Raw genomic sequence first — 14,866 nt, 5'->3', positions numbered from 1 at the left:
TGTTCCACCTATGATAAATCCATTATTTCACAGCATTTGTTGACTTGTTCTTCTTTCTACACTCCTACTATCTGGTCTACTTACCGTGTCAAAAATGCTACAACTCACAAATTCAATTCAATACTTATTACATAACCCAGAATTTCATTTACAAATCCAACCCAAATCTAAATAAATACATACCCAAATCAAATTAGAACAAAATCTTACAATCTTAAATAAAAATGAAGCAAAATCTTACAATTTCTTCAACATTCATCTTCATCTTCATCTTGTTCACTGTTTCAGCTTCTGCAGATATTCCACTGGGTTCAACTCTTTCAGCTTCAACCCCAAATCAAACATGGCCTTCTCCAAACAACTCTTTCTCTCTCCGATTTCTCCCATTAAATTCTTCCTCTTTTACTCTCTCAATCACTTACGATTCTATTCCCATTTGGTCTATTTCCGCCGTCGCTGACTCCGCCGCCACTTTCTCGTTTCTCGCCGACGGGAATCTCCGACTGCTTTCCGGCGCCGGTAATCTGTTGTGGCAGTCGAATACTTCGAATTCTGGGGTTTCACATGCTACCCTTGATGATTCTGGTAATTTTTCCCTTAAAAATCGGTCTAATTCTGTTGTTTGGTCTACTTTTGATCATCCCACTGATACTATTGTCCCATCTCAGAATTTTAATGTTGGGATGGTTTTGTCATCTGGGTTGTATTCGTTTACTTTGAATAAAACTGGGAATTTAACTTTACAGTGGAATAAAGATATTGTTTATTGGAGTTTAGGGTTGAATGATACTGTTAGTACTAATTTGAGTAACCCTAGATTACAGCTTCAATCAATTGGGATTTTGTCACTTTATGATGGTAATTTAACTGGTTCAGTGATTATGGCTTATGGGAGTGATTATGCTGAATCTGGTGATATTTTGAGGTTTTTAAGGTTGGATAATGATGGGAATTTGAGGATTTATAGTTCTAGTAAAGGTAGTGGGAGTGCTACTGTGAGATGGACTGCTGTTAGTGATCAATGTCAGGTTTTTGGGTATTGTGGGAATATGGGAATTTGTAGTTACAATGATACTAGTCCTGTGTGTGGTTGCCCGTCAGAGAATTTCGTTTCGGTTGATCCGAATGATAGTAGGAAAGGGTGTAAGTTGAAGAGGGAGATTAAGGATTGTCCTGGGAGTGTAGCGATGTTGCAGATGGAGCATACTAAGTTCCTGACGTATGCTCCTGAGACTTTGAATGATGTTTACTTTGTGGGTATTTCAGCTTGTAGGGGTAACTGTCTTTCGGGTAGTTCTTGTGTGGCTTCGACTACTTTAGCTGATGGATCGGGGCAGTGTTATATTAAGACATCGAGTTTTGTGAGTGGATATGAGTCTGCAGCTCTACCTAGCACCTCGTATGTTAAGGTTTGTGCCCCAGCCGAACCAAATGCCCCTCCTTCCTCTGAGGACGGAGGAGGAAAGGAGAAGCTGCAAGGTTGGATCATTGCAGTGGTTGTTCTAGGCACCCTTGTTGGATTGATACTATTAGAAGGAAGTCTGTGGTGGTGGTGCTGTAGAAAAAGTCCTAAGTTTGGAGGTTTGTCAGCTCAATATGCCCTTCTCGAGTATGCATCAGGTGCACCTGTACAGTTTTCATACAAAGACCTCCAGCAAGCTACAAGGAACTTCAAGGAGAAGCTTGGTGCAGGAGGTTTTGGGGCAGTTTACAAGGGGATCCTTGCCAATAGAACTGTTGCTGCAGTGAAGCAGCTCGAGGGTATTGAACAGGGGGAAAAACAATTTAGAATGGAGGTTGCTACCATAAGTAGCACCCACCATTTGAATTTGGTTAGGTTGATAGGCTTTTGCTCTGAGGGGAAACATAGGCTTTTGGTTTACGAGTTCATGAAAAATGGCTCTCTTGATAGTTTCCTCTTTGCAACAGAGGATGAATCAGGAAGACTCTTAAGTTGGGAGCATCGGTTCAATATTGCCCTCGGAACTGCAAGAGGAATTACTTATCTTCATGAGGAATGTCGGGATTGCATTGTACACTGTGATATAAAGCCAGAAAACATTCTCTTAGACGATAACTACAATGCCAAAGTTTCAGACTTTGGCCTTGCAAAGCTCGTAAACCCAAAAGACCATAGATACCGCACCCTCACAAGTGTAAGAGGTACAAGAGGATATTTGGCACCTGAATGGCTTGCTAATCTTCCAATAACTTCAAAATCTGATGTTTATAGTTTTGGTATGGTGTTGTTGGAGATAGTGAGTGGCAGAAGAAACTTTGAAGTGTCAAACGAAACAGACAGGAAGAAGTTCTCTATTTGGGCATATGAGGAGTTTGAGAAGGGAAAGGTGAGAAATATACTAGACAGGAGGCTTGCTGACTTTGATGTGGATATGGATCAAGTGACAAGAGCAATTCAAGTTAGCTTTTGGTGTATACAAGAGCAGCCATCTCAAAGGCCTATGATGGGTAAAGTTGTGCAGATGTTAGAAGGGATTATGGCGATTGAAAAGCCTCCGGCCCCAAAGGCAGCCACGGAAGGTTCAATCAGCGGGACTAGCTTGAATATGAGCGGCAGTATTAGCGCTCTCTCCACATTTGCCACTTCAGCCCCTGGTCCCTCGTCATCATCCTCATTCCAAACTCCGCTAGCTCAATCTTCTATGAGTGTGGAGAGGCATACTTCATCCCTTATTTCTAGAGAGACAACCTCATAATCAACGTGTTTTTGTTGCTCATGTAAGATGTATGACAGTAGTTAAAATCCCATTATAACTCAAGTTGTTGTAAATTATGGAAGTTTTGTAATTATCCTTCGAGTTAATTGCTCTATTTGCTTTGTGTAAATCTTGAACACAACCAAGTTGTTAATGGATCGATATCAAATTATCAATAGTAATGCATTGTAACTTGAAAACAGTTGTGCAAATTTTTAAGTAGTGCTCCCTTCATGTTTATTTACGTGTTACACTTACCAATTACCAAATGTGAACGTAATTTTCTCCACCACAATCATTACTTTTAATAAACTATTATCCCACAATTTTTCTTTCACACTTTTCTAATACACCAACTACTTTACTTACATTTTATGATTATTTTACTTATGTCAATTAAATTGCATAAAATTATGCGATGTTCACATTATTTAAAATAAAATAAAATAAAAAAAACGAGGGTCATTCACTTCTCTAATAAACCCATGCATTCACTTTAATAACTACGGAGTAGTGTATTAACTCACTATAATTTCGTCTTGTAATATAATTGCATCCTTCATCATAAAACCTGAAGTTTCTGAATTTCATCTCTTTTCCCCTCTTTTCTCTCTCCTCTCTACCCTTTCTAGTTTGGGTTGTAGATTAATGAGACTCATTTCATCCAAATTTTTGGTCGATTTCTCCATTGAAGCAGCTTCTAAGGTTAGAAATCTTTTTTTTTTTTTTTTATCATAGAATATCAATTTCTCAATCTAGGGTTTATCGTTAATTTTGTTCAATTTAGAATTTGGTTTGTATCACCCTGATTTAATCTCATTTCAAAACCATGATTGTCTGTGATATTATTGATTGCCTTTTAACGAGTTTTGTTGTCTTTGGATTGAATTGATAATTGTTTTTCAATTCCCTGTTTTACATAATTATTTTCAGAATTTGTTTTGTTCTTGTATACTCAGTAATTTAGGCTCTGGCGTATGAAATTGATCATTCAATATTCAAAATTTTAATCTGCTTGATTTTAATTGGAATCAACTAATTCACTCCAATTTAATACATTTGTTACTTCCGATGTGATTGATAATAATTCAGTTGAAGAACATATTACATATTATTACTTGCAAGATGATAACTATTGATGAGAATTTGTAGCATTTGAATTACAAGAAATTGGAGAAGTATGTTGATGTTAAAAACAGTTAAAATTCACCCAATTTATCTACTTGTAGCAAAATGGATTCTGGTGAAACAAACTGCATTCTTCCTGATGATCTGCTTGAGGGTATCCTTTCAAGGCTCCCAGTGAGAGACTTATTGCGTATGCGATGTGTCAGTAAGTCATGGTGTGCCCTCATTGACGATGCTAGCTTCATTTCGATGCACCACCGTGCTCAATATGCCATGTGCAAAGAAAATGGGGATGTGCCTCTCCTTCTTATGATGCGCGCACCTATAAGTATAAGCCCAACTTTACCTCCAAGCCAATGGTATCTGCTCTCTAAACAACAAGGGGATGACATTGTTTTGAATTTGAATTCTGATTTAGAACGTGATAAAAATTCTGTTTTCACAATTGATCCCTCCTATAGAAAAGATTATGTTATTTGTAATGGCAGTGCAAATGGCATCATTTGTCTTGAACTTTGGTGCATTGATCAAGAATGGACGAGGGTTTGTATTAGTTGTTGCTTATGGAATCCGGCCACAAGAGATTTTAAGATGATTGCCTACCCTGAAGCACCAGATCTTGATCTTCAACATGGACGCAATGTTGTGGTAGTTGGTTTTATGTTTCATTCAATGTCTAATGATTTGAAGATTATGACTAAAACTGTTGTTGTGTCTTCTGACAAAAGATTAGCATACGATATTTACTCTTTTAACACCAACTCTTGGAAGAGACTTGAGCCGCCATTGTTATTGGGTTGTCTTGGCAATATTCAACATTCTGTTATGGATTCATGCATAAATGGTGTTTATTATTGGATTGCCCGTGTCATAGGAAGTCATTTGCACCCTAACCTAGCTCAGCGTCACTTGTATTGGGTCCTATCATTTAATATGAGCACCGAACTTTTTAAATTTTCTGATCTTCCTCAAGTGGATTGGGATTTTCTGTCTGCCCCTAGTGACACAAAATATGATATTGGGTTGTACAAGGAATGTCTTGCAATATTTGTCACCCGCAGATCTCGTCCTGAGTTAGTGGGTAGTTTTTACATCTGGGTAGCCACTGAATTTGATGATGACTTTGGAGTCCCATTGGCATGGCAGTGTTTGTTCTCTTCTCAACCATTTCCTACACTTTATGGTATAAATGTTAAGACTGCACGTATGAATGGTGATCTGCTGCTCCTCATTGATGGTGATCTGTGCCTATATAAACTCGCAACAGACAATATCTCGAGTTTTAGTATAATCGTTGAATGTTGTCACAGATATGTAGTGAGTTTGTTCCCTTTATTAAGGAGGGTTGTCCAGAGTTAAGCTCATTTATCTTTGTATGTTGGTGGATCCTTAGAACAATTTGTGGCTTTAAATTGTGGTTTGGATTGTATTACTCAAAATTATTGGCTTCTTTTTATTATAATTAGTAATAATATTGGTGTGTTTTTCTGTTTAACAAAATAGCATTTGGTCCTTCCTCCATACCTTCTTTTTCATAATTCGATCACTGTGCAAGACTGAGGGAGGTTGGATTGGGATCTTATAAAACTAAGGCATTGAATCCCCTAACAAGTTTGCCATCATCAATGTATGCCATTAACTTTTTTTATGAAACAACTGAATTTCTATTTATGTTATTCAAACACAATTTTCACTTACATATCTATTGTAAGGCTCTATTGACCTAGATTCAAAAATATCCAATAATTTGTTTTCTCTGCTTTTTTTCACTTATATAACCTTGTGCAAATGATCATGTGACAAAAAAAAAAAATGTAAAATGCAAAGAATATGAATATCTTATAAAATATGTGATACAACTAAAACACCATTAAAATTTGGCATTAATGGACTCATATCAATGTTTCCCAAATAGTGATATTAAACAGTTGGTGGTTATGTAGAGATGTACTCTATATATTAGGCTATCTTTTGATGTGGTAAACTTGCTATGCACCTCTAATTATGCCAGAAATGATGAGCATAATTGATTTGATATTGTGATATTTCTAATTGTGTGTAATACGGTGTACATATACATTTTAGCTGGTAATATTGATCACTAGTAGAATTCAATATTCAAGTATTTAAAGCAGAGGAAATCTGTTCTTAGATCAGAGAAGAATTTTGATGGAGAAAAGAGAAGGATTTGATTGCTTAATCCAAAAACCTACATACTTATTACATGACCTTGAGTTGTTATTACATGACCTTGAGTTGCTGGGGTCATATTTAGAGTACATATACATTTTAGTAACATTCTATTCTATGTATATAAAACTGCCGAATTTTTGCAGCCTTGAGTTGCTGTTATAGGGCAGTTTATGAAGTTCTTCAGACTGCTGTCCACACATAACCGTACCTCCACAAGGTATGTGGAGGCACGCTTCATGCATTGCAGTTGGTAAATGATGTTGCTGCCACCTGCTAGCATGGATATACCCTTCTCATAATCTGCAATTGGATATGATTGGGTGGTAGAAGGATGCACACCTGAAAAGAAAAACAATTAGTACATGGAAAATTTCAAGGTAAAGTGAAGGGGGTTGGCAATATTTCAAGGGATTCAATACCTTCTTTACCAAGATTGATCAGAAGTTGAGAGCAACTATTTTTTGCAAGACTAATGGTTCTAGAAAAATAATCAGCGATCCCTAGACCTGAGCAACTACCATGCTTTGTCCATTCATGGTCCCAGAATTTATCGTCAGTTTGAAACTTATAACTTGGCCACAATGTGGTCAAGTCGTGGAGCATAGGCTGTTAAGAAAAAAAATGTTTTAAGAAATAACTAACCAAGCACCATTCAAAAAAAAAATGACTAGAGAAGCAATAAACACAAAAATTAACCTGTAACGGTTTGTTGTTATAAGGTGATGAGCCGCAAGAGAGCATCTGTTTATGATTTGCATCCATTGGCCAAACACCATGGATCGTAAACTGAGCAGAGGAGGGTACTTTAGTGCAGGTGCTAGCCTTGCATAGGCCCTGAGGCCATTGCAAGGCTAGTATTGCAAAGGCAATGCTAGGGGGAGGAGGAGGTGTGGGGGGCGGAGGAGGAGGAGGGGCTGCTGCTATATGGGCGATGGTGACAATCAGAAATGTTAGGAAGCATAAGGAATATACAATAGTCCTCATTTTGTTTTGGAAAGGATTAGATTCAGCTTAGAGAATATAATCAATGTGTGTTTTCAATTTATATAGAGTAAGTGATTTGAAAATGCTAAATATTATTAAGTTGAAAGCAATATGTAACTACTTTATTGAAGGTTAGGAAAGGCAGTTTCTTAGTGAGCTTATAAGCTAATAACACCATTAGCTAAATAAAAAAAGAGTTCATGCAGAAATAGATCTTATGCTAAAATCAGCCAGACAAAGCAATATGATAGTGCATCACAGAGCATTAGATGGGGCAAAATTCTAAAGCAAGGATTACCTAAATTGCATGAATGAAACTATGTTGGTGGACTTGCTATTTCCTAGTTGATTATAAGCCTAAACAATCCATCATATTCAATTATATCAAACAAACAATCATTCAATTCAATCAAATTGACAAACAACATATCGATTCCATCAAACAATCAATCAGACAATTTGAATAACAAAGACTAAATCAACCAACTTGACGTACAGCAGGAGAGTATAACAAAGACTAAATCAATCAATCAATTACTAATTTAAACCTTCTTTTTTTCTAAATCAAATCAAAATAAGTTGAGGATCAGTAGATGACACATCCTTATAATTGTAAGGATTGACAGATCTTGCTCGTAAGAGAGTGATTCAAGAGAAAGGTGGGAAATAGATAACACACCCTTATAATAGTTCAATACATTAGATTCAATAGGTTTATGATAGTTTCTCTCTTTTATTACTTGTTCATCATTTTTTTCTCTGTATTTCGTGAGGGTTGACAATCTTGAATCTTAATTGTTATTAGTCCCACACTAGCCAAGCAACATAGCCATTATCAATGCACTTAGATTTATTTGCATGCCCACTTTTTAAGTTTTAAACCTAGAAACAGATCCCATCATCAGTTTGTATTCGAATAAGTTGCTAATCATACAAGCATAGATAGAATAATGGCATATATAGATTAGATTAATCGCATACAAAATATAAAACAAAACCCTCAGCTGCTCAGCCAGCCACGTCCATACAACATGACATACACAAGGTAACAAAACAAGAGGTGAATAGTCCAGGGAAAAGCACTGTTGACCCCTCAGGAGTTAAGACTAGACAGCAGATTTCATGTTTAGTAAATAGAATGCTGAGCAACTCTGACAATTCATGAATACTTGCTATCAAATACTGAAAATTACCTGTTTCTCAAGGGAGCAGTGAATCCTAAAGCATCAGAAGTCATAACCTATGGATTGGTAGGCCGGTGCCAGCCAATGCACATGCACCCAGAGGGCAGAAATTCAACCTAGTTCTGCAATCTGTCAGTCGACCAGCATCACGTTCAAGCTACAGATAAAGACCATTAGACAAATTGAAGATGAGATGACCAGGAATAAAGGACCTTTGCTTCCCACTTTTCTTAATAATTATCATGTCTCTAAACAGATATGTTCAATGAACAAATTGAAAAAGATAGCTTGAATTAAGTTTAAGAAAAAAGCTTACCGACTGTGGAAAACAGCACTCCAGAACCAAGAATTAAGGGATAGGTAGCCATAGATATGCCACAAATTGGTGTATTCATAATAAGTTCCATCTTGCTTTAGGGGAAGCTTATATTGTAGAAGGATGTAAAAGGAAAGCCAACCAATGAAATGCATTAAGAGGTTGAGGATAGATAGAGCCACTGAAACAAGTTCCTGCAAAAATTAACTGCTGACAATGGATAAGCCGGACATAACTGAGCAAAATCCTGTTCTGACCAGAACTTTTGTTGTTCAAGCAGGTTTACTGAGTGCACATTTCATACAAAGATTATCTACAAACTTAACAGTATGACTGTATGACATACCTGAAGTCCCAGACCAGGCCATTTTCCATGATATTTAACAGGTTCCAGACCAAATGATTGTCTTTCTCTTTCTCTATCAATCATGCAATAGTAGCAGCAATCGCTGAGGCAATCAGATTGTTTCCATTTCAAGTAAAGAGGCTCTTGCATGTACCATGGATTATGGACTGAACCACCATCTGAAGAAGAATTGCATTGTGGAAAGCATTTCTCACCAATAGTCCCATTGCTTATGCACTGATTCACACAAGACCTTCAAACAAGCCCAAAAGATAAGGTTGATGATGGAACACATAGGACATGCAACATTCCAGATAAGTAAAGAAAAAACATAAAATCATACAGGCTACAAGTCTAAAATTAAAGGAAAATCCAAATTAATTGCACATGAAACTTGACTACAGAATTATTGTCACCAATTGCGTTCCAGAGGCATGTATGAATCTTAGTTTTTCTAACAATGAACAACGAAGCAATCATCCACTTAACACAAAGAGAATCATCAGTATCATAGGAAGAATCAGTCCCAAGATTTCCAGAAACTCTAGATGAAATAAATGGATTAAATTGATGCTTCATTTCTTGCCTTTACAGCTTTACCTCCAATGTTATCCATGATAGCCTTAGTACTAGAGTCATCAAAAGGGGAAACCTGACTATGAAAACTAACATTCTGCGCCTTAGTACAGGTTATTACTTGTATAAATAAAAGTATGAAACTGCACTGCTTCCTAGTCCAAGACCCTCCTTGGGACCAGCTTATCAGATCCCTGAATTTTACTACTTGAATCAATGTAATTATTGAGAAGGTGTTCTGATGGGCCCTAAAGCACATTTTATAGAGCTTTACACACAAAATTCTGTACTTACACGACATGTCAAACAAGAAATAATCACAATCGTAGAACTTATGTTTCGCCGCAAAGCCACTTCAAATAATACACCTTATGCACCTCTTCACCCACCAATTTATATAGCATGTCACCCTCAAACTTTCTTGTTGTCCTAACTCCTAAGGGGCTTATCATGAGAATTCAGAAGCCCTAGACTACCATCTCCCCAAAACCAACCAACCTACCTGAATTACCATCCCCATCTTTAGACAAACTCGAACAAGAGCCACAATCACCCTCGCTAATATCTAAAATCACATCATCCACCACCCTTAAAACCACAAACCTCAACTTCAACCATTTCCTTACTGAAACATTCTAACAAAAACCAAGGCCCTCTTAGCTCTTACTCCTAGGCTCCTAGCAACAGAAGAACCAAGCACCTCAATTACCCATTACAAGCATTACCACCCCCCCATCAAATTCCTGTATTCTCCTCATCTTCTCAAACCGTCATTATTAAGTTGAACGTTACATAATTCAGCAGTTTGATCAAAGTTACAAATGGTTCATCAGAAAAACATCGTCAAAGGAAGTGAAAGAGAGTACATTTCATACAAAAATAACACAAATCAATTAACTACAACTTGATAACCCATTTCTAGTTTTCAAGTAAAGAAATGGGTTATCAAGTTGTAGTTACTCAAAACTATATACACCCTTTAACAGCACTAGTCACTCAAAGCTCAAATAAATCCTAAAATATAGTTGTCTCGCTGTTTACTCCTTGCTTTAACAGGATTAGTCACTCAAAATTCAATTATAATCTAGTTGTCAAACTGTTTGCCTTTTGCTTTAAAATCATTAGTCACTCATAACACAACTATATCATATAATCTATCTAGTCGTCTCGGTGTCTAAACTCCTTGCTTTAAGTCTTAAACAGCATTTATCAGTCAAAACTCGACAATGTCCTATAATATAGTCGTCTCACTGTCCACTCCCTTGCTTGAACAGAACTAATCACATTAAACTCAGCATCTTCCTTAATCTAGTCGCCTAAGTGTCCACTCCCTTTCTTGATGAGCATTAACCACTCAAAACTCGACTATCTCCTTAAATCTATTTGTCTCGTTGTCCACTCCTTGCTAATACGCTTGTAATCAGTGAAATGTACTATCCAATACAGCAGACATTGGGCCAGCAATTGCTCTTGGATCCAGTACATAATTTCATAGCTTGAGTCACAAATAACCATCTAATCATTTATATGCAACTTCATCAAAGTAAAACCCCTAATTTCTACAGATTACCAGTAGATTTCAATTTCATAATTACATTTTGTTGCGAAAAGTCAACAATAAAAAACAACTTTTTCGCAATATTATTAGTTGAAAAACCTAATACAACAAATCAAAGTACCAGTCACAATTATCATGAAAAACAACCTAATTACACAACAAGTTGATTTTATCGCGATAAAAATAATAAAATTGAAAACAATAATCAAAATTGCTAAATTAGTAGGAAAGAAATTAAGATTATTGAGATACCTTAGCTGATAGACGGAAAAAGATGAATGAATTCGGAGGAGCAGAGGTACCATCGCCGGAAAGTATTCTCCGTCGCCGAGGTTCCATGTTAGTTAGGTTTCCGAATTTTGTTGGTCACTAATGTTCAAACAAAATTACAAAAACCTTCCTCCGCAATTTGCTTTCATCTTTTTCTTACTCGTATTACTCTTTACTTTTTTTGGGATTTATTTATTTTTTTTTTTTTTATTATTACACAAAGCTCATAATGTAGAAATTAACCCTCTGAAATAATTACTGTTGTACTGGTTAAGTTGTTATTACTGCTCCGTATTAACGCTCTGTTCACTTCATCTTACAAAAAAAATAATATTAAGTAAAAATAATGTATTGGGTTGAGTGACTTGAGTCGCCAGTGTTATTGGGTTGTTTTGGCAACATTCATAATCCTATTATGGATTCATACATAAATGGTGTTTATTATTGGATTGCTCGTGTCATAGGAAGTCGTTTGCACCCTAAGCTAGCTCAGCGTCACTTGTATTGGGTCCTATCATTTAATATGAGCACCGAACTTTTTAAATTTTCTGATCTTCCTCAAGTGGATTGGGATTTTATATCTGCCCCTAGTGACACAATATATGATATTGGGTTGTACAAGGAATGTCTTGCAATACTTGCCACCCGCAGATCTCGTCTGGAGTTAGTGGGTAGTTTTTACATCTGGGTAGCCACTGAATTTGATGATGACTTTGGAGTCCCATTGGCATGGCAGTGTTTGTTCTCTTCCAGATTATCTCCTAAACTTTATGGTGTTATGGCTGCGCGAATGGATGGTGATCTGCTGCTCCTCATCAATGATGATCTGTGCCTTTATAATCCCGCAATAGACAATATCTCGAGTTTTGGTATAAGAGTTGATTTTTGTCACAGATAAGTGGTGAGCTTGTTCCCTTTTTTAAGGAGGGTTGTCCAGAATTAAGGCCCCGTTCTTTAGAGCTGCTCTGCTATGCTCTGCTGAAATCTGCTCTGCTCTGCTGAAATCTGTTCTGCTCTACTTCAATCTACTCTGCTCTGCCCTGCTCTGCTCTGCTTAAAATTAATACTTAATATTGAATTATTATAATAATAATGTATATTTAATAATAATAATAATAAATAATTAATACTTAATGATAATAATAATTAATATTTAATAATAATATTTAATAATAATAATTAATATTTAATAATAATATATAATTAATATTTAATAATAATAATAATAATTAATATTTAATAATAATAATAACTAAAATTTAATAATAATAATATTTAATAATAATAATATTAATAATAATATAATTAATATTTAATAATAATATAATTATTAATTATTATTAATAATATTAATATTATTGTAATAATTATAATAATAATAATATTAATAATAATATAATTAATATTTAAGAATATTAATATTATTAATAATAATTAATATTTAATAATAAAATTTAATGATTATAATAATAGTAATAATATTAGTAGTAGTAGTAGTAGTAGTAGTAGTAGTAGTAGTAATAATAATAATAATAATATTAATAATAATAAAATAATAATAATAAAATAATAATAATAATATTTAATAACAATAATAAATCATTACTATATTATTATAGTATTATTATTATTATTATTATTATTATTATTATTATTATTATTATTATTATTATTATTATTATTATTATTAGTAGTAGTAGTAGTAGTAGTAGTAGTAATTGTAATAATAATAATAATATTAATAATAATAATAATAATAATAGTAATAATAATAATATTATTAATAATAATAATAGTAATAATAATAATATTAGTAATAAAAATAATAATAAAAATAATAATAATAAAATCTGCTCTGCTCGGCTCTGCTTTGCTCTGCTTCAATCTGCTCTGCTCTGCTCTGCTTTGCTGAAACTTGCTTTGCTTTGCTCTGCTCTGCTCTGCTGAAATCTGCTCTGCTCTGCTCTGCCCAGAAGCTCAAAAGAACAGGGCCTAAGCTCATGTTTGTATGTTGGTGGTTTCTAAGAACATTTGAGGTTACTCAGGTTTAGAGTATGAATTTGTTCAAATTGTGTTTTGGATTGTATTATACAATAAAATTACTGGCTTTTTTGTATTATAATCAGTAGTAATGTTGGTGCCTTAAATTATTGCAAGAGTAGTCTTATCTTCAATGTTACCCTTTTCATCTTGATATTTTAAGTTCATGTGTTAGCTTCAAATGTATCAATAACTTAAGTGCTTAGAGGTATTAACAATTTAGCTTATCTAGGCAAATATTTTATTTTTTTTTTATTATTATTATGCGTAGTATTTAAATTGATTAAATATGGCCAAATAATGTTTGATTAGAAAAAATTAATAAGGTCCAAAATATAGATAAAAAAATTCAAATCAAACCAACTTAGCTCAGGTAAGCTGAACATAATCAGAAAGTTTCCCTTCTTATAACTAAATATGGGAGGGGAGGATGTGACTCTTTACCAAATTGATCAAAACAACATAATTATGAAAAGAAAAAATTGCAAAAAACCACCTTTTATAACATTACCCTAAAAAATAACACAAGAACGAAATTCAATCACCCGAAATGTTGTTGTCAAATCAAAAGCTGGAATGAGTATACAATCACATTAGCATATCATTGAAGTATCAAAAATCATTCCCTTTACTTAGGCATCGATTCTATATCCCTAATATCTCGACAATGAGGATAAAGTAATGTGCCTACGGTTAGCTATATGTTACGCTTTATTTAAGCAATTAAGCCATGAAAATTAAGAAGAAAAAAAGAGCCACTTTGTTATTGCTAAGATGCTGTTTTGTAGTTAATTTCTAAATTAAATTGTGCTTTGCATACCTAACCTCGCCAATTAATGGATATGATTATAAGAACTTCTTATAAAATAAGGTTTAATATATGCATATAACTATGTCATTGGATTGGACCAACAAGAAATCAGCTTCGTGTCAAATAGGAATTATTTGCCGTTAAAGTTTCTTATATTTCTTAATGTTCATTGCTAGCCTTTGGCCAAAAAAGATTCTGTCACTTGGCTCACTTCTGCACTTCTTTTCCTCAATTTAGATAGGCTATTTTAGTGTATGTTGTATAAATTATTGGTTTGATTAGAAATAAGATTAAATTAGGATACATCCCTACCTAATTAACTCTTGTTATCGACATAATTCATATATCAAGTGTCGTCTTATTGACATGATTCATATATCAAGTGTCGTTATGCTACTATCTCAAAAAAATTAATATAAAAAAAAAAAATAGTTTAATTATAACTTTGAAGTAGGACCAATTCAACTTTTGAGAAGCTATACCACAATTATCATTATAAATATTACATCAATTAACTTCCTATTAGAACACAAAACATAGCATCAAACACAAATCTATATTGCCAAAGACATTGTTTAATCCTTTGTCCAAAAAAAAAAAAAAAGACATTGTTTAATAGAATAATAGGTCATATTTTGAGCAACCTCTTGAAATTTCTCTATTGTTTATAACAATTTACTCCATTTTCAAATAGCTAGTAATGTAGTATGTTTGTTATTTTTTAAATTGAAAAGCATCCAATC

General features: G+C 34.3%; 3 protein-coding genes across 7 annotated transcripts; 2 read left to right on the top strand and 1 right to left on the bottom strand.

The window, feature by feature from the left end:
• Window positions 1-18: 18 nt before the first annotated feature.
• Window positions 19-2,928, top strand: LOC145614123 (G-type lectin S-receptor-like serine/threonine-protein kinase At1g34300). Its single transcript, XM_081669124.1, has one exon. The coding sequence runs from the start codon at window positions 225-227 to the stop codon at window positions 2,715-2,717; it is 2,493 nt and encodes an 830-aa protein (XP_081525250.1). The 5' UTR covers window positions 19-224; the 3' UTR covers window positions 2,718-2,928.
• A 344-nt stretch (window positions 2,929-3,272) lies between these two features.
• Window positions 3,273-5,355, top strand: LOC145615363 (putative F-box protein At1g47390). The gene is made up of 2 exons (XM_081670434.1): window positions 3,273-3,422; window positions 3,947-5,355. Exon 2 carries the CDS (start codon window positions 3,951-3,953, stop codon window positions 5,202-5,204), a length of 1,254 nt encoding a protein of 417 aa, XP_081526560.1. The 5' UTR covers window positions 3,273-3,422; window positions 3,947-3,950; the 3' UTR covers window positions 5,205-5,355.
• A 504-nt stretch (window positions 5,356-5,859) lies between these two features.
• On the bottom strand, window positions 5,860-11,463 carry LOC145615364 (ribonuclease S-1-like). Of its 5 annotated transcripts, XM_081670438.1 has the most exons (7): window positions 11,255-11,463; window positions 8,869-9,121; window positions 8,523-8,716; window positions 8,216-8,363; window positions 6,735-6,955; window positions 6,458-6,644; window positions 5,860-6,377 (listed from the first exon to the last, which is right to left on the bottom strand). In XM_081670438.1, exons 1-4 carry the CDS (start codon window positions 11,305-11,307, stop codon window positions 8,339-8,341), a joined length of 525 nt encoding a protein of 174 aa, XP_081526564.1. In that variant the 5' UTR covers window positions 11,308-11,463; the 3' UTR covers window positions 5,860-6,377; window positions 6,458-6,644; window positions 6,735-6,955; window positions 8,216-8,338. The 5 variants fall into 4 exon arrangements, with proteins under 5 accessions (XP_081526564.1, XP_081526562.1, XP_081526561.1 ...); XM_081670435.1 differs by having other exon boundaries at window positions 6,735-8,363; XM_081670436.1 differs by having other exon boundaries at window positions 6,735-8,363; window positions 8,523-8,729.
• Window positions 11,464-14,866: the final 3,403 nt, after the last annotated feature.

This window comes from Chenopodium album, chromosome 25 (assembly GCF_948465745.1).
Source record: "Chenopodium album chromosome 25, dcCheAlbu1.1, whole genome shotgun sequence".
In the NCBI taxonomy this organism is placed as follows: Eukaryota; Viridiplantae; Streptophyta; class Magnoliopsida; order Caryophyllales; family Amaranthaceae; genus Chenopodium; species Chenopodium album.
This window is presented reverse-complemented; position numbering and strand designations above follow the sequence as displayed.

Excerpts from the sequence above, each read along its gene's own strand:
- LOC145615364 (XM_081670436.1), bottom strand. The coding sequence starts at position 7,022 with ATGAGGACTATTGTATATTCCTTATGCTTCCTAACATTTCTGATTGTC. Across the intron at positions 6,645-6,734 it reads ATAACAACAAACCGTTACAG|CCTATGCTCCACGACTTGAC; the intron begins GTTAATTTTTGT and ends TTTTCTTAACAG. Across the intron at positions 6,378-6,457 it reads GATCAATCTTGGTAAAGAAG|GTGTGCATCCTTCTACCACC; the intron begins GTATTGAATCCC and ends TTTTCTTTTCAG.
- LOC145614123 (XM_081669124.1), top strand. The coding sequence starts at position 225 with ATGAAGCAAAATCTTACAATTTCTTCAACATTCATCTTCATCTTCATC.
- LOC145615363 (XM_081670434.1), top strand. The coding sequence starts at position 3,951 with ATGGATTCTGGTGAAACAAACTGCATTCTTCCTGATGATCTGCTTGAG.